The 17,901-nt window shown below is 41.8% G+C and overlaps 4 protein-coding genes across 6 annotated transcripts; 3 read left to right on the top strand and 1 right to left on the bottom strand.

The window, feature by feature from the left end:
- The first annotated feature begins 408 nt into the window (after positions 1–408).
- gcna (germ cell nuclear acidic peptidase) lies at positions 409–4,942 on the top strand. Of its 3 annotated transcripts, none has more exons than XM_084353336.1 (13): positions 409–497; positions 867–969; positions 1,351–1,525; positions 1,609–1,681; positions 1,825–1,874; positions 2,015–2,081; positions 2,185–2,252; positions 2,360–2,752; positions 2,849–3,008; positions 3,175–3,313; positions 3,744–3,879; positions 4,007–4,211; positions 4,317–4,942. In XM_084353336.1, exons 2-13 carry the CDS (start codon positions 880–882, stop codon positions 4,546–4,548), a joined length of 1,788 nt encoding a protein of 595 aa, XP_084209462.1. In that variant the 5' UTR covers positions 409–497; positions 867–879; the 3' UTR covers positions 4,549–4,942. The 3 variants fall into 3 exon arrangements, with proteins under 3 accessions (XP_084209462.1, XP_084209463.1, XP_084209461.1); XM_084353337.1 differs by having other exon boundaries at positions 427–506; positions 2,432–2,752; XM_084353335.1 differs by having other exon boundaries at positions 427–506.
- A 1,344-nt stretch (positions 4,943–6,286) lies between these two features.
- On the top strand, positions 6,287–7,837 carry LOC311256926 (olfactory receptor 10G4-like; the record flags this gene model as incomplete). Its single annotated transcript, XM_084352338.1, has 3 exons — positions 6,287–6,502; positions 6,598–6,699; positions 7,235–7,837. 3 exons carry the CDS (start codon positions 6,287–6,289, stop codon positions 7,835–7,837), a joined length of 921 nt encoding a protein of 306 aa, XP_084208464.1.
- Positions 7,838–8,168: 331 nt separating this feature from the next.
- On the bottom strand, positions 8,169–11,120 carry cetn2 (centrin, EF-hand protein, 2). The gene is made up of 5 exons (XM_084352797.1): positions 10,795–11,120; positions 10,411–10,575; positions 10,177–10,305; positions 9,145–9,282; positions 8,169–9,015 (listed from the first exon to the last, which is right to left on the bottom strand). The coding sequence occupies exons 1-5, from the start codon at positions 10,795–10,797 to the stop codon at positions 8,926–8,928; spliced, it is 525 nt and encodes a 174-aa protein (XP_084208923.1). The 5' UTR covers positions 10,798–11,120; the 3' UTR covers positions 8,169–8,925.
- A 1,142-nt stretch (positions 11,121–12,262) lies between these two features.
- nsdhl (NAD(P) dependent 3-beta-hydroxysteroid dehydrogenase NSDHL) lies at positions 12,263–17,487 on the top strand. Its single transcript, XM_084352318.1, has 7 exons — positions 12,263–12,483; positions 12,584–12,745; positions 13,912–14,058; positions 14,171–14,299; positions 14,604–14,746; positions 14,946–15,048; positions 15,680–17,487. The coding sequence occupies exons 1-7, from the start codon at positions 12,463–12,465 to the stop codon at positions 16,010–16,012; spliced, it is 1,038 nt and encodes a 345-aa protein (XP_084208444.1). The 5' UTR covers positions 12,263–12,462; the 3' UTR covers positions 16,013–17,487.
- The last annotated feature ends 414 nt before the right edge of the window (positions 17,488–17,901 follow it).

Raw genomic sequence — 17,901 nt, 5'->3', positions numbered from 1 at the left:
TGGCATTGAAATGTTTCATCACATTTACAGGTACATGTGGTCTACTGCAGAAATTACAGGTAAACGCCCTGCATTCAATCTGGCATGCAGTCGGCAAAGTCTACTCAACTTTAATACTTCAGAAGCTGATTATTGGAAAAGCTCCTTATTGTGTTTTTGTTGGATTGTTTTGCCTCAACGTGTTGAACTAACATTAACAAAAACACGTCAAATATTCTAAATCCATACGATGTTTAACAGTAGACGTTTTAAAGTAGCAATGCAGTATTAAATGGAAATAATGAAGTGTACATGCCTCATAATTGAACGGGACAATACTCCATTAAAATGTATTTATTTATATCCGTCCTACGGTGGTGGGCGTGGTTAGAATGTCACATGTCATTTGAAGCACGTTCCGGTTGGTCAAATGTTTTATGACGACTTCCGGTGTCATGGAGCGCAGGATTTGAATCCACCATCTCCGTTTTCACATCTGTCTCTTATCTACAACAAAAGCGAGTTTGGTAATCATGTCTCAAGTGAATTGTGTTTTAATTTATGTCCTAAGAACATTTCATGTCGTATATACAAACAGACAACGCTGAAATACTTTCAAAAAGTTAGCTTGAGTCCTAACAATTAGCTTTAGTTAGCTAACAAGTTGACGCTAACGGTAAAGCTAACGCTAACGTCTTGTTAATACAGTTTTTACATTAACTGAATACAATAATCAACTGGTTACATTTATTTAACCAGGGATTAGGGTAGCTATCCTTAATTTGGTTTTAGGGGCATTATATTATCTTATAAACCTTAAGTTTGACGTTAGCGCCGTACTTTAAATGTTAAATGTCTGTGTCCTGCTTTGTGTACCGTTTTCACAGAGAAGAGGGAACTATGAATAATGACACCTGCAGATTATTTGAAAGAGTTTCTCAAAAGATGGGATGGGCCGACAAAGGAGGACTGGACGAAGCAGAAAAAAAGGTCTGTAGCGCATTTTATTAACCTGCTAATCAAATGGCAGCTAATTAATCTGTAACTGTTTTGAGAATGGATTAGTTATTTTAGTCATTATATTTTTCAAGCAACAATGCCAAGCTTTCCAGCCTCTTGTATGTAATGATTTGATGCTTTTTGTTGCTATATATCATAGCAACCTGAATATATTTGGATTTTGGTTCAATAAAACAAGTAATCGTAGGAAAAGTTAGTGGATTTATATAAAAAAGAAGCTTTTTTGGCATATCTTTGAAGAAAATATTAATCAGGGAATCATGAAAGTGATCTTTAGTTGGGGCCCTATTTAAATGCTGGGGATGTTTACATAAATTATAATGGAAATCTATCCGTCTTCATCATTTCTAGCTACTAAGCACGATTGGCAAGACTCGTCATGCTGCCACCAGTGGTCATCAATCACCTGCCCAGCTTGTCCTCTCTGACAGTGAAGATGATCCAGAGAAGGAGAACCATTTCTTCAAGGGCAACGATTACAGGAACAAGTCTTTAATCGAGTCTAGTGATGATGACTTTGACCAATGTGAGTTAAATTAGGGGAATCTTGTACATTTAAATTGTGTGACACAGCTTGCAAATGCATGAATGTTATTTTTTATTCCCCAGTTCTCATTGGAAGGGCTACACCAAAAGCTAAACCTACATCACAGAAACCATGTAGTGCAGCGAAGAAAGCCAGGTATGAAAATGAAGTGCACTGAAAATGTTTTTGTAAAGAAACATCTCTGTGTTGTTTCTAGTTTCATCTGTGCCTCTTGTTTGTCTCATCAAAGTTTTGGTCATGGTTGTGGAACTTCTAAACCATGTTTTGTTCTTTTTTAGTTCAACTGTTCTTGTGGTGAGCTCGGACGATGACGGCAGCTTCGAGACATGTAAGTGGTTGTTCTGCAGGGTACGGTTTTCTATATATGTAACCACTGACAATAAATCAAATGTCAACAGTCTGATAATTAACATAATTATATTGTCTGTTACATTTTTCTCTCGCATATACTCGTTTTGCACATTGAAGTTTTGCAACGAGTAAAAACCCCTAACGGCAAGCCTAAGAAAATATCAGAGAGTGGGAGTGAAGATAGGTGAGTTTATGACATTTTCCCCTCCAAATCCATTGTCACTGTCTGGAAAGGTTTGTTTTGATTATCTGTTTCCCTTTTTTTTTTTGTTTTTTTTCCCGTAAAGCCTCAAAAACTTCATAGTGGATGACTTCTCATCAGATGATGACTTTGAGAGAAAACCATTATTTAAAGGTAACTTTGAAGGACCTTATCAGTGCTGATGTTCTTTTATATTTAAAAGAAAATATCACATGTCTGGCTGTGTGAAACGGTGATGTTTTGTGTCCACTGTTTTGCAGTGCCTACAAAGAGCAATACTCCAGCAGCCCAGCGTCCATTGATGAGACCACTGTCTCTGTGTGACTCTCCAGTCTTTGTTAGTGACAGCGATGATGATGACAATATTGTGGATAAGAGCACTTGGAGGACTCGTCACTCAAAGCCCCCGCCGAAGGCTAACAAGATAAATGCTGTGCTGTCTGATAAAGAGGAGGATTCGCCATCACTGCCCGTCTTCTCTCCTTTTCCGCTTCCTCTCCACAAAACATCATTGGCCTCTCCCAAACGCACTCTCTCAGCACCTACTAAGCTTGATGACTCGGCCAGTTCTGAGGAGGAGTTCACATCTTTACTGGAGCGACTGAAAAGGAAAAACAAGTTCACTAGCACCTCATTCTCACCTAAGAATACAGGTAACTGTTTGATTTGGATTGTCTCATTCTACCTCTTGGTTTCTTTCTAGTTGTGAGGATGATAACTATAGTTTTCCTGTTTGTTCTGAAATCTAGAATGCAATAAGGAGCCTCCTGTGTCGGTTCCTCCTGTAAAGGGAACCCCAGCCTCTAAATCGTTAAGAGAAACACCTCTGCATGTGAAGACACCTGGAAAATCCACCATCTCGAAGCCCAAAGTCAGTCAGACAGAGCCCAGACACGGCCCCACCAGCAGGTACATCTGTTGACCAGTTTTTATGTACAAATTTGAATGTTGGACAAACTTTTTTCAAAGTTTTAATGTTTTATTGTAAAGGAGGTCTTAGAAGTGTTTTGGCTCTCACTGAGTTTGTCTCTCATATTCTTTTGGCTTCAGTTAACCCTGTTCTCTTCCTTTTTAGGGTTGCGTTGTGTAAGACCCCAGGGTGCTTCTTGCAGTCCTTATCAAACCCTAGCCCCAGCCTCAATTTTAAGCAGAAGAAGGAAGAACTCACCAGTAAACTCTACCAGCTGTATAATACCAGTGTGTTTGACAGTAAGGTGAGGAAAAATAGTTTTTCTATTGCTTCATTTGAAGTTTTTAGAATCATCATCAGATTCTGAAGGTTTAAATACACAGATGGGTGACAAACTAAAGGAAAAACCAACCAGATGGTGCTGCCAGAATAGCTTTAGTTTGCCTTTACATCAATTCTACAAGTCTCTGCTGGAGTGAAAAACACCATTCTTGCAAAAGTTTCCTTATCTGGTGTTTTGATAATGGTGGTGGAGGACAATGTCTAACATGTTGGTCCAAAAGCTGCACAGTGTTCAACTGGGTTAAGATCTAGTGACTGCAAAGGCAAAAGCATAATTTTCATACTCTTAATAGGGACAAGTTCATTTTGTCACTCATCTGTATTTTACATTGTTTAAATGCTTTATTCACATATTGTACGTTTTCTTTTTCCTTGTCTGTCATGGATTCTAGCTCCCCGTCGACATGTCAGTGACTTGGAATAAGAAGATGCGGAAAACAGCCGGTTACTGTATCACGGGACAGGAGCGAGGCGGAGGCAGCCGCTATGCTCGCATAGAACTGTCAGAGAAAGTCTGTGATTCTGCAGGTAGAGCTCTTTTTAAGCCAGATAGACTAAATAATAAACTATCTGTGTGTAGATATGCACTGTCATCTGTTATGCATGGTAAACATTTTCTCTTCATCGCTTTCTCATTGTTGTCCCCCTCCCCAAGATCGTCTCAGAGACACACTTATTCATGAGATGTGTCACGCTGCAACCTGGCTGATTAATGGTGTGAGGGACGGCCACGGGAACTTCTGGAAGCTGTATGCTCGCAAGTCCACATTGGCGCATCCTGAGCTGCCCATGGTCACCCGCTGCCACAGTTATGACATCAAGTACAAATTCCAGTACAAGTGCACCCGCTGTCAGAATACGTACGTCTGACTGATTTCAGATGTTTTTAAAACCTCATATTATTCTTTGTTAGTTATTTTGTATGTACAGACTGCTGTGTTAATCTTTACCGTGATTCTTCACAGGATCGGACGACATTCCAAGTCACTGGACACGCAGAGGTTCGTGTGCGCCCTCTGCACAGGACAACTGGTCTTGCTGACGCCGTCCAAGCCACGTGCTCCCACACCCTTTGCCAGCTTTGTCAAAGAGAATTTTAGGACTGTTCGACAGGAGCTAGCGGGACAAAGCCATGCGGATGTAATGCGTAAACTGAGTGCCGACTTTGCCTCCAAGACTAAACTCAGTCAGAGCTGAGATCTTTGTATTTTCTGTGCTTACAGCCACGGACTGAGCTGCACAACTACAGGAAATATCTCTGAAATACCTCAGTGGACTAGTCTTACATAAATGAGCAGCTGTGATTATTAATATCAAATCTATTTTTCAGTTTTTAATGTCGTCATTTCAATATCTGTCAGTATGTGATTATAGACTAGATGTGCTGTAACTGGAAAAACTGAGCCTGAGTCTCTGTGTTTACTGTTTTCTCTCTGTGTGTGAATGTGTTTTCCTGTTATTTAATTCATGATGGAGATGAGTTTTTTTAAGGAATTGCTAAGGGAAATTTCATTCGGATCAATACAGTGTTTTTATTTGTTTGGTTTGACTTTCCTGTTATGATTAAATAAAGTTTCAATATGTGACTGTACTTTAAATGGACACTTGATGTTTTTATGTGTCTTGTGAATAGTTTAAAGTTTTCACAAGAAAACTGTTCCAGAATGATTTTGCCTCGTATCTACAGCGTTTAAATTTAGTTAAGTAAATGTGTATTTATGATCGCAGAGGTAGAGCTAAAGATTTTGGAGGTTAGTCTTGAGACAACCAGTCGAGATACTTCTATTTTGTATTTGTTTCAAATGTGATACTATTTTTATTTTTTTATAACTTTTAACTTGGCATGACCTCCACGTTTGTGTTAAACCTGCTGACATGTTATCTCCAGCAATTTGACAAAGCTTCCCACCTGGCAAAGTTGTTGGTCCGGTCCACTAATGGGCCACACAGCCACTTACACTCGGCCCACATACAGCAATGAATTACGGGCCACAGGTCCAGATCTGGTAGCCAGAACATGTTAAGTAAATAATGGCTTGAATACATTTAAATGCTTCTCAGAAGCTGGATCAGTTTTATCCAAAACGTGACCCCACCACAAGAAGATCAATACATCAAGCTTAATTCCCTGAAAGATAGAAAAGCATCTAGTTTTGCATCAGCAAAATCCCTGTCAAAAGAAGGTTTTCATCTAGTGGTCTTCTAAACCGCCTCTCATGAGGTGGAACAAGGCCAAAAGCTTGAGGTGGGCAAAAAACTACTTGATTTCACAGTGGATGACTGGGAAAAAAAAGTCTTATATTGATGAATCCAAGTTAGAGATTTATGGCAGTAATGGAAGGCTGCCTTCTAATAAACATTATTTTTTAGTCCAGGTTTGAAGCATCTCTAAATATTTCACAGAAATATGGAAATGCGTGTGTGGGTGAGAGCGGGTGGCGTTATGTTTTCCATGACTGCGCCTCTGCTATCAGGCAAATATTGACAGGTAGAACACAGTTCTTTACAGATGTATTATTATTGTCCCTGACTTTTGTATAAATACACAAATGTAATCCTGATAACAAACACTGGCTGTTGACACATCACCGTTCACAGGGATGAGGTTTTGAGGCCAGAGGTCTGGCACGTTGACATGGTGAAGCTGAGTAAATGGACAAGCTGTCGTGCTGGCACTTAACAGGGGGATTCAGTCGCAACCAGACATCAGGATGAAAATGACTTCTGAACATGTGTCTGCTGTACTGTGTCACGTTGAAACGCTCAAAACAGGAGAGGATCTTTAAAACACGTGACGGTGAGTCTGTTACATCTTTTCCTCCATTTGAGATGAGGTAAAACGTTGGTTTTAAGCCACCCTGGTGATGATGGCTTGCATTTTTTCATACTAGGAAACAAAACTATCTGGCAGGCAGATCAGAAGGAGCTTCATGTCATGGACTTCAACTGCAATGCGACAACACTCGAGTCCCAGACACAGATCAACTCCACCGTCTTCCACCAGGTGAAGATGGTCAGCATGTGTGTGAGCTGCATCTTGAACACCGTACTCAGTGTTCCTCTACTCCTGGTCATCACACGCTCCCCGTCACTCCTCAGACACACTCGCTTCCTGCTCCTCACACACCTCCTCTTGTGTGACAACTTCCAGGTACTCCAAGTATTCTTAATAACTGAGATGATGGTGATGATGATAATGTGCTCTTTGACTTTTGAGCTAAACAATCTTTATCTTTACCATTTCAGCAGCTTCTCTGGACAGTCACAGCAGTTCTCTTGAGATCCAGAGAAGGTATACCTGTGATCCAGTGTCTGATCTTCTGCGTTGTTATCCAGGCCTGCTCACTGGTTTGTAAAACACTGACTATATATCTTTTCTGGCCACACTGAGATATTATTGGGGACTGTGAATCTCTTACATTGAAACTGCATCAGAAAGGAATTTCTTCAAAAAACCAGCATGGACAGGACGAACATTTGCAGCGATCTGTAACCCTTTCTTTGTAAAGATGGATTGTTTTTAAGATGAAATAGAAAAAAATCTCCAACATAAGGTTGCACGGTGACACATGAGAATTACTCAGGAGAAAGATTAAAGGATAGTTAGGATAGTTGGAAGTTTCACTGTAGGTTCTCCGACATGCTTTAATGCTCAACGCTAGATGCCACTACATCCTACACACTGGACCTTACTGTGGGCAGTACAGTAAGGAACAGAAGAGACTAATTTTACCTGGTGAACTCTTTAAAAATGGCTCTGATCTACTCTCTTCCTGATCAGACTGGCCTATTATGAAAACTGCCCTTCTCTAACCTTGACATGGCAGCTAAAAGCCAAAACTGACATGTGCATCTACATCATCATCTTCTCTTTTTTGCACAGGTGGACCTCTTTCTGAGCACTGCTCTGGCCGTGGACCGCTTTATCGCTGTCAAGTGGCCCCTGCGCTATGAATCCCTCATGGGTCGTCAGAGGAAGAGAACTGTTGCAGCCATATGGACGTTGGCAGTCGTGCTCTCAGGTGTGGCTTTGTGTATCAGCCTCAACACCATCCAGGTCAACTTTACCCTCCCCCGCTGTCGACCTCTCATCATGTCACCCTGCCTGTCGGGGACGTCGGCCCTGGTGCTTTACTGCACGGTGGGCACAGCTGTGGTGTTGCCTCTCTGTTTTCTGACCATCCTGGGATGCTTTTGCCTGCTCTGCTGGGACATCCATGCGGGACTGCTCTGCACCAAGAGGGCTTGTGTGACCCTGAGCCTCCAGGTTGCTCAGGCCATTCTCTTTTCTGTTCCTGTGGTCACGAACAGCTACCTGATCCCCGGCTACCTGCACAGCGACGCTCTTGATATAGCGACCACCATCACCTACAACCTGGGGGTGTCACTCATCCCTCTGGTCTATGGCTACCGCTCACGGGAGCTGCAGCAAAGGATACGGCAGGCTGCACACAGGAACAATGTCAACAACCAGAGTTTGTCATAAAGGCTTACAAACATCTGTGGAGCTGCTATTCATAAAACTACACACGGCTGAATGACAGGAGCAATATCTTCCTGTTTCCCACATTTATTGCATCATGCTTTGAATATACTTGATTGTTTGAAATGTTGCATAGCTGAGTCAATATGCCGTGGTAAGGTTGCAAGATCTTCCCGTCAACCATTTGCATTTCAAAGACAAACAGCGCGCCTTTTATGAGCAGCAGCAGAATCAAATCAAGCATTTATGATGTGAGTGAAAAACAGAGTCAAGCTGTTCAAACACCGATAACTTCCGGACACACAGATGAATGACGAATAAAAGAGACGAGAAAATGCTTCAATATGTTTAATTTGCAGCTGAAACACTTACTTTTATGCTGTATATCTACTGATTAAAGTCACTGTGTAATATACAAAACATTCAAGAATACAGAGGGATAAATACTCCGTGCTACAAGAAAAATACATAAACCATCAACCGTATTTTTAAGATAGCGGGAAGGTGTGCAGGTCAGAGAGGTCGGGCAGCTTCCCTGATTGTGATGGTCACCTCTTGGGAGAGGCACAGGCACAAATCCACAGCACTGAGTTGAGACAGCACTCACATTTCTCTGGAGAACCAGCAAAGACGTGAAACACTGGAGCTACCAGCATAAACCAAACAGTTTACAAATGGATGAAACTGTATCATCAATAAAAGCATTGGAATGTGTTTGTCACTGTAGGCACTGAGAATTATTTGACGACATAAAACCCATTAATATTATAAGTGTATTCTTCATAAAGGTATGCAGCATTCCAGACAAGAAGGAGAGTTTTCTCTTTCTGCTTTTGGCAAACGTAATGTAGATTATCATGTAAATCAAACAAGGATAATTTGGCATTTGACCGGACTCGGTGCTCAGGCCTCACACCATTTCCACTCAGTGTACAATATGACAGTAGAAACCTCATTTTAAGTTAAAATGTATGGCACGACACAAAAATAAGGAGACGTTTTGAGATAGAAGTGACATATATGAGCAGCATCACATGTAAAACCACCACTGTTCCCCCTCGACGTCACCGACCCGATTTCATGCACTTCCTTCAGTACAGGCAGGTTTTCTTCATAATGCGCAGGAACTCCTGCTGGTTCACCTCCCCGTCTCCATCCCTGTCTGCTTCATCGATCATCTCCTTCACACACGCGCGATACAAGGAGGAAATTAAAAGAAGAATGGAGGGATGTGAACATTATCACATTCATATATCTGAATTAGAAAGGGAGATAGGAAACTAATTATATTGCACAGTTATGCGTTTTACCTGCAGCTCTTCATCTGTGAGGTTCTCTCCCAGCTCTTTGGCTACTCTCTTTAGATTCCTGAATGAGATCTTGCCCGTCTCGTCATCATCGAACAGGCGGAAGGCTTTCAGGATCTCCTCTTTGGAGTCCTTCTCAGCCTAAAATCAGAGGAGACGGGGAGTGGTTTTAACACAAAGTGCCATTCTGCAGGAGGTATGTAGTTGTCGTCAGTTGGTGATTTGTTCATTTATAACAGGGGGGATGGCCTATTAGGATGGTTAGGTTAACCCAGTGGGTTCTAGGGGTGCACATTCAGCAGCACAGATACACAGAAATATTATAGGACTACATCAGGCAGAAGTGTGTCTCTATGATTCTCTGACTCTGTTGCAACTACATGTTGAACTTGTCACTTAGATCATGAAGGTGCCACTACTCTATATAGTGAATAGGGATCGACCGTTCATCGTTTCAGCCGATTATCGGGGCAAATATTCAACATCTTTCATATTATCAGAATCTGTGTTTTTTGCGTCCGATTGCTGGCATACTTTCTCTGTAATCACCGCTCTGTGGTGTCACTCAAAGTCGCGCCCACACCACTATCTGATTGGTTTCACGTCACATGTAATAGCCAATCAACACTGAACAACCTGAATCAGTAAAGCAACTAGATTGGTCGATCCCTAATCGTGAGTATACAGGTTGTATTTATATTGTATAGTTTAGAGAATATTAGATCGAAGACAAATCTGACAGATTATAAATCTGTCTGCTACTTCAGCACCTTGGACAGCGCCATGAATTTATCAATACACAGCACACTGTGACTGATAACTTCAGAGACTAACATGCACAAACCTCAGTCAGATAAACGATCAATGAGTCAGGTAAACTAGACAAACATTTAAAGGTGCAGTATGAGAAAATTAAAATGTGCAATCTGTAGGACAAAATCAGACAACTTTAAAACTAAAGAGAAATGAAAGACACACTGAATTTGTGAACAATGGGAATGCATGTGTAGTATTTTTCACGACATAGATAACCACCATTTTCTGTGTCATGACCGCCAGGAAGTCAGCGAAGGATATTTTCCCTGTGCCGTCCTTATCCACTTCAACGATCATCTTCTTGATCTCCTCCTTCTTCGGTTCAAACCCCAGAGCTCTCATCGCAACCTGGCACCGTGTGAGACAGGTGGAGAGTGAGGCACACAGAGAAAAACCGCCACCACCCCAGGACACGTGATTGTGATCAGTGTTCTAGCTCTTTTTTTTTTTTACCTTCAGCTCCTTGACATCGATGTATCCGGATCCATCGGTGTCAAACAGCTCGAAGGCCTCCCTGATCTCCTGCTTCTGCTCCTCGGTCAGCTCTGGTTTGGGGGTGGTCTTCTTGCGAGGAGGTGGTACAGGACCCTGCAGGGATGGTCTCTTGGCACTGGTTGCCTGGTGGGGCACAGGAAAAAAAAAAGAAGAACTTAATGGTGGCAGTCACAAAAATAAGAGCAAATTATTATGACATCAGAATCAGAATCAGAGAGGCTTCTGGAGGGGAAAAAACCCCCAAAACAAACAGCTTTTTACAAGAATAAGAAATAATGTTCATCATATGTGGCTCAAATGCATCAGATTAAAATAGATGTAAGATTATAAAGAAACACTCACCATCGGTTTCTGTTTATTTAATTGACAAAAGGAACTGCAGATCTACCAGTCAATGTTTTCCTCTGGGCTATGAAGCCTCCCTATCATTTAGGAAGGAGGAGGAGATGATGAACGGTTGTTACTTCACATCAGATGCTCCGCATGAACCTTTTAATTACACTGGATATAAGGTAGTCTCCTATTCCTCAAAGCCGACTGTTTATTTCTCAGAAACAGCCGCTAAAACGCGCAGAAAATGAACGTTTTCTAGCTCACAGCATGCAAAGGTTTTGCTGCTCAGCAGCTGCTGTCATGGAGCCCGACGTTTGATTTGTTCACCCTGTGTGCCCGCAGACCACCCTGTCGGTTAATGGCTACTGAGGAACTAGAGCAGGATTCAGGCGGGGACGGATGGGAGTAAAAATCAAACGCATCAGTCGGGCAAACAGCTGATTGGTTGCTGAGGATCACGGGGTGCAAGACACGATCAGAAAAAGACCCCCCCTCCATTTATTTATAAGCAAAATATATCCTATTACATATTGTATAATGTAAATGGTATACTCTGTGTGAAACTGCCTCAATACACCCTCTAGTGTCACAGAGCTTCCTCTAATAGAAAATGAAGGTGATAACAATATAGATAATAATAAGATCATAGGGAATAGTTCAGGATAATCTTAGAAATTTAAATGATAAAAATAAAAGGAAAAGATAATACTTATATAAAAGTTTGTGTTCTTTTAGCCTCATATAGCCTATTATTGCCTGTTATTATTGTATGGGTCCACACAACTGTATGGCTCAATAATCTTCTCAGATAAGCTCCAACAAGTTTGGTCCTTTTTTCTACAGCTTTTTCTTCCTTTTTTCCTATCATCATTGTCTCACTACATAATCTTTTTTCCTCCTATAACCCGTTTCTTCATGCAGTAGTTTCATTTGGACTAGTCAGATATCAACAGGTATTACATTTCCTTTATGTTTTTTTCCTCAATATTAAAGGATTTGAATCAAAATCAAGTTAGTTGCCAAGTAGGTTTTCACATTGGAGGCATATGCCTTTGTGTTGTGGTGAATAACAATAAGCATAATAGTTAGACTACAAAAATACGAAGAAAGATAAAAAAAAAAAGTCTAGAAGCATAAACAGGACATTGACAGTAAAATATGAAAAATAAAATCATATAAGAATTAAGTGAAATATGTTACTTAAATGGAAAAAGCTGAAAAGTTTAATACTTTAACAGAAAAACACCAGAGGAGGAGAAAAACATTAATATTCATGGTGATACACTGGCTCTCTGGATTGGTCTGACGCAAGTCAGGGGGCGTGGTCTTTGAGCTGGGAGGCGGAAGGAATCACTTTGTGTTCCCTGATTGGTTTACACGGTGGCGTTCTTTGACGTATACTCGCCACCATTGGCTATTGTCGAGCGTCGCCTTTGTGCCGAGCTTTGGCTCGACCAATCACAGCGCACCTCTCACTCAGCTGATTCAGATGGTTCACGTCTCGTGCGCGGTTCAGTTGCACGCGCCGACTGCAGGTAAATAGCAAAGAGTCGCGTGCTTGTTCTGTTAAAAGTTGTCTCGCTGTCAGAGTTAGCGACACGTGGTCACATTTGAACCTCTGTTACCTGCTTGAAGTCCTGACAGTCTCTCTCACCTGCTGGTCACTGCTCAGTCATCATGGCCACGCGGGTGCGACCGGTGAGTAAAAAACATCTTCGTGGTGCTTCAGTCTGTCATGATGCTGCTGTCGTTCAATAGCTCGAACTGTATCAATAATCGATTTCTGCGTGTCAAACAGAGCAATAAGCGGTGTGCAGTCATCGGGGGGTCTGGTTTCCTGGGCAGACACTTGGTGGAGAAGTTGTTGGACCGAGGTTACTCCGTGTCTGTGTTTGACATCCGTCAGAGCTACGAGCTGCCCGGTGTCACCTTCCACCAGGGAGACCTGTGCGACACACAGGTGAGACCATCAGACAGACTTACATCACAGAAATGAAACATAAAAATAGGTAGTAATGACTGACCCTTGACAGATTTGACTCCCTAAATTGTTAACTAAACACACAACTAAAAAGTAAACCCTTGACTTGGTAACAATATAAATAAATGACCTGACGTGTAGGCCATGAATGTTTAATTGTTATTAATTATTAAGATATGGTTCAAATACAATGCCATTGTTCAGGTGTTGGAGGATTAAAATGCTTGCAGTTGTCTTGCAGTTTGTCAGTGAACTGGGGTTTGACCGATAGTGGATTTTTGGGGCCGATATTGGGCAGTAAAAAAAATTAAAATATCAACATATTAGCCAAGATATATGCCTCAAACGTGGCTATATGGCTATAACACTTGTATATGTATGTAACAGAGGCAGGATGTTTTACAGCTCAACAATGAACTCTCTTGTCCAAAATAACATCAGTGCACTGAAACAGTACATTTCAATAGGAGTTTATTCATTAGAATTAATTCCAAGCATCTTTTTTCTGCATCATGTTCAGTTAAAATAAAAAAATAAAAAAGTTATTACATCAGCACATATTGGACAACCTATTTTGCCGATACCAGTATACCTGTGATAAGCTCATAGTGCTGCAGGGGTGATGCAGTTTTGTAGGCTAACCCAGAAGTTAGCGTAGCCCTGGTTCCCTCAACTAAAAGCCTATGGGATTTTTCAATTGGATTTTAGATTATTGCAGAAAATAAGCTCTGTGGCAAATCCATTTTTCTGTGTACCCAGTCCTGTACGCACTTTAGTATGAATCTGTAGATCTACAAGTAGTAATAGAGTTAGAATAGTGTACAGCTAAAAACTTGAAGTCCTTACTATTGTCGAACAAAATGTGAAAATCTCTTAAGCTTTTGTCAACCAGAGACCTTATTTGAGGTATTTAACTGAAAACCCATCCAAAAGCCTCCACTGACTTTGAGACAAGGGAACCAGAAGTGCAAAAATGCAAACTTATTTCCGGGTTTTAGGACTCGTGCCTGCAGCACTCAATATTGCCCTATGTATTGGCCGGGCTCTGCAATGAACACTTGGGACTTGCCCCAGAAGACTTGGACCAGTGACTCTTCAGATGCAGTTGTCAATAGCTGTGAAGTGTGTGTCACACTCTGCCTCAGGCTCTGCTGCCAGCTCTGAAGGACGTGTCCCTGGTCTTTCACTGCGCCTCCCCAGCCCCTGCCAGCGATGACCGCGGGCTGTTTGAGAGGGTCAACATTCAGGGCACACGCACAGTTATTCAGGCGTGCATCGAGGCTGGAGTACAGGTGAGGCAGCCAGGGGATGAGAGAGTGCGCTTTTCCTTTAGTTTTTGCCTAAAATTTTGTGTTCAAAGATGCAAGACGCCATTTTAGTGGTTTATGTGTTGCATTTTTCCAGAAAATGGTCCTGACAAGCAGTGCCAGTGTGGTGTTTGAAGGGACAGACATTAAGAACGGGAGAGAGGATCTGCCATACGCCAAGAAGCCCATCGACTATTACACAGAAACCAAGATTGAGCAGGAAAAGGTGAGAGAGTTATTTTCTGTTTGAGTTTAGTGATTTCAAGATTGTTTGGTTCATTGCTTTGTGGTGTTTTTGAAACTAAGTGATTTTAGTTGGTAGTATCATCAGTTTTTGGAATTTCCTTCTTTGTCATGATGTGATCAGTATCATATTTTATTTTATACAACTAGCCTCATTTTCTTCAGCATCATCTGCCTCATGCCCTTCACAATCAGACACACTTTAGAGAGAGGACACAGCCTTGCAGCATTCTCTGTTTTGCAGTATGCAGAGTTGAATGTTTTCTCCTGCCTCTGCTGTGTTGCAGTTGGTCCTCGAGGCTTGTGACAAGGAGAAGGGTTTCCTCACAGTTGCCATCCGGCCTCATGGCATCTTTGGTCCTCGGGACCCACAGCTGGTTCCAATCCTGGTGGACACGGCTCGCAGGGGCAAGATGAAGTTCATCATTGGGTGAGTCGAAGGGATTTAATATAGAACCAGATGGCTCTTGTCTCAGCATAATCATTGTAAAAACAGTTAACAATTCAAGAATGTATCAGCCCACAGACTGCTGTAGTGGTGTGGTGAGTTATTAAATTAGTTCGTGTTTTTTCGATTCTTAGTACTAAAACATTTTTTTTATGAAGTTCTCTGTCTTTCTTCTCATCAGTGATGGGACCAACCTGGTGGATTTCACCTTTGTGGAGAATGTAGTTCATGGCCACATCCTGGCTGCTGAACGCCTGAGGCCAGACTCCCCCACATGTGGCAAAGTGAGTGAGAATAAAATCAAGATGCAATGCTGACCTCATCGTATTGCTGTTTTAAAGAAGACCTATTTTGCCTCTTTGTTTTTTTCCCACTTCCTTCAGTGTTTAAATGGGTTCTTGTGCATGTGAAAGGTCTTGAAAGTTAAAAAGGTCAAAGTCGGCCACAGAAAACGCTGCTCCTTAAAGGCCTCGTCAGTAGTCCCGCCTTTAATTCTGTTACTTTGTGACATCACACTACATCACCATGTCACACATTTGCATAATTTATGCCAAGCGACTAGTTTAGCACGTAAGAATTTATATAGCAAAGCTGCTCTGTAATTGTTAGGTGCTGGCTCAGGCGTGTGTGAGCTAACCAATCAGAGGAGGCTGGGTATTCAGGAGGGGGGGGGGGGGCTTAAAGAGACAGGAGCTAAAACAGAGCGTTTCAGACAGAGGGGCGATACAGAGCTGCAGCACTGGACAGTATGAGGAAACTGATGTGTTTTTTGAGCATTAAAGCACGTAAACCTATTCTAATAACCAATGAAAATGGGCAGACCATGTCTCCTTTAAAGGATTCTGTCAATGAAATCATGTCGCTGGTTACACACATTCTTCATCTTCAGTCTTGTATTATCTGCTTCACTTTCAGCCATACCACATCACCAATGATGAGCCAATTAAATTCTGGGACTTCATGTCTGAGGTGTTGGTGGGTCTGGGGTACGCTGCACCCCGCTATCACCTGCCCTACGCTCTCGTGTATGGACTGGCCCTGCTCTTCTGGCTGCTGGCTCTCATCCTGCGCCCTCTAGTTTCCTTTAAACCCACCTTTACACCAATGAGAGTGGCCCTGGCTGGAACCCACCACTACTACAGCTGCGACCGCGCCAAGGAGGACCTGGGCTACAAACCGGTGGTCAGTCTGAAGGAGGGGATAGAGCGCACAGTGCAGAGCTACCCTCATCTCAGACAAGGAGCTTGATGTAGGAGTGGCGGTGGATACGTGTGAGCCTGTGGCCATAAGGTGATCAGGTCTTACTGAATGGACAAGACACAGTTTATCAAACCCCCACATTTGTGCCTTTTTATGTACCATTATCACCAGCAGATGGCAGCAGAGGGTCTTGGTTTCAGTCAACACACTGCAGTCTGATATTATGAAAGTTTCAAAGCACTTAGTACATTTTGAAAGCATGGCAGATATACTGATTACACTGTTTACAGTTTACAAATATTCTTGTTTCCCTGTACACACATTGAGATGCTTCTGCTTGTGTCAAAATGCCTTAATACATTCCACTAACAGACGATTCTCCTGAAGCTACTTGCATGGAAATGATGTTTGAAAAGAGGGCTGGCTTCACATTATATGGTCAAAAGTATGTGGACAGAGTTGTGTATAGCATGGGCATTTTTATTTAGGTTGAAGTAAGCATCTTAGTTTGAATTAAGGGAAATCTTGGTGCTAGAGCATATGGTGATACTTTAGACAATAGTGTGCCTTTGACTTGTGCCAACAGTTTGGGATCAGCCCTGTTTTGTTTCAACAGAACAATACCTCTGTGCTCCACACCATTTGCATAAAACATGGTTTTCTGGGCTTCTTTCTGGCCTGCACAAAGAACTGACCTCATCCCTATCCATCATCTTAACAATGAAGAAAAATGGTGACTGTGAGGCAGAACCTTTCATTTAAAATCAGTGCACAAGTCTGTCCTAATACTATACACGCCATATGTTCACTGAAACTGTTGCTTGCTGCTGTATTTGTTCCCTCCTGTCCACACTGACCATGAACGGTCCTGATGTGACTCCAATTTAAGAAATGGGGGACAAGTCCACAGTATTTGTTGGGTATGGAAATGCATTTAGAAGTTTAGCTGAAGCTAATATGAGGCTTTAGCAGTCTGAGATCGACAGATCAGTGGGTATCTTCCAAACTTACTGTGTTTTCTCTTTGTGAAACTATCCCTCCGTCATAGCCAAGCAAGGACACAGGATGTGGGGGGAAAAATCAATGGAATTTAGCACTTACAACACTGAAACTTTGGAAGTTACCCTCTGAATATGACTAAATCTTGCTGCTGAGGTCTTATATATGCTAGGCTGAACTTAATAAGAATACATTTTACCCAGAACAAGGACTGTCTCCTTCATTGGTATTGCATTAGGATAGGATCTCTTCATGACCAGTTTGTACAGGAGGAATGATTAAAGCTGTCAATAACTATTTCATTGTACAGATGGACATGCAAGTGTTGTTTTGAGACGGGTTAACAAAGTTTTCCCTTTCTTTGAAATGCTTAACAGTCACATATGGGACTAACGTTTGGTGTTAACATACTTTTGACCATATAATGTATATAGATAATTTATACACATTTCTCACTTGTTCAAAACGCACTTTGCTCAACCTCGACGATGTGTAAAACATAAATAAAAACAGGTTGGACAACAGTTCCAGAGCCCATGTTTGTTGTTTTTCTTTCACACTTTCTTTGAGGCTGGCTACTGAGCAGCTCGGTTGGGGTTAAGGACTTTGCTCAAGGGCACCACACAAGCCCCATGTACTGTGTATATACATATATACAATCATGTGTTTCACAAAGTGGTGAACCTTGTCCCATCCTTGCTTTTGAACCACTGAGCCTTTGAAGAATGTCCCTTTTATACCCAATCATGATACTATCTCTGTTACCAATGAACCTGTTTACCTGTGAAATGTTTTACCGACCGGTATTTGAGCATTCCTCAACTTTCCCAGTCTGTTGTTGCTCCTGTCCCAACTTGTTCGGAAATGTATTTACAAAAGTGAGTATATGTCCCAAAAAAAAAAAAAGAGTAAATGATCACATCCTGTTTCATTTATTT

This window comes from Pagrus pagrus (assembly GCF_965226575.1).
Source record: "Pagrus pagrus genome assembly, chromosome: 5".
NCBI classification, from domain to species: domain Eukaryota; kingdom Metazoa; phylum Chordata; class Actinopteri; order Spariformes; family Sparidae; genus Pagrus; species Pagrus pagrus.
Note: the sequence above shows the minus strand (reverse complement) of the source record. Positions and strands in the feature narration are given on the sequence as shown.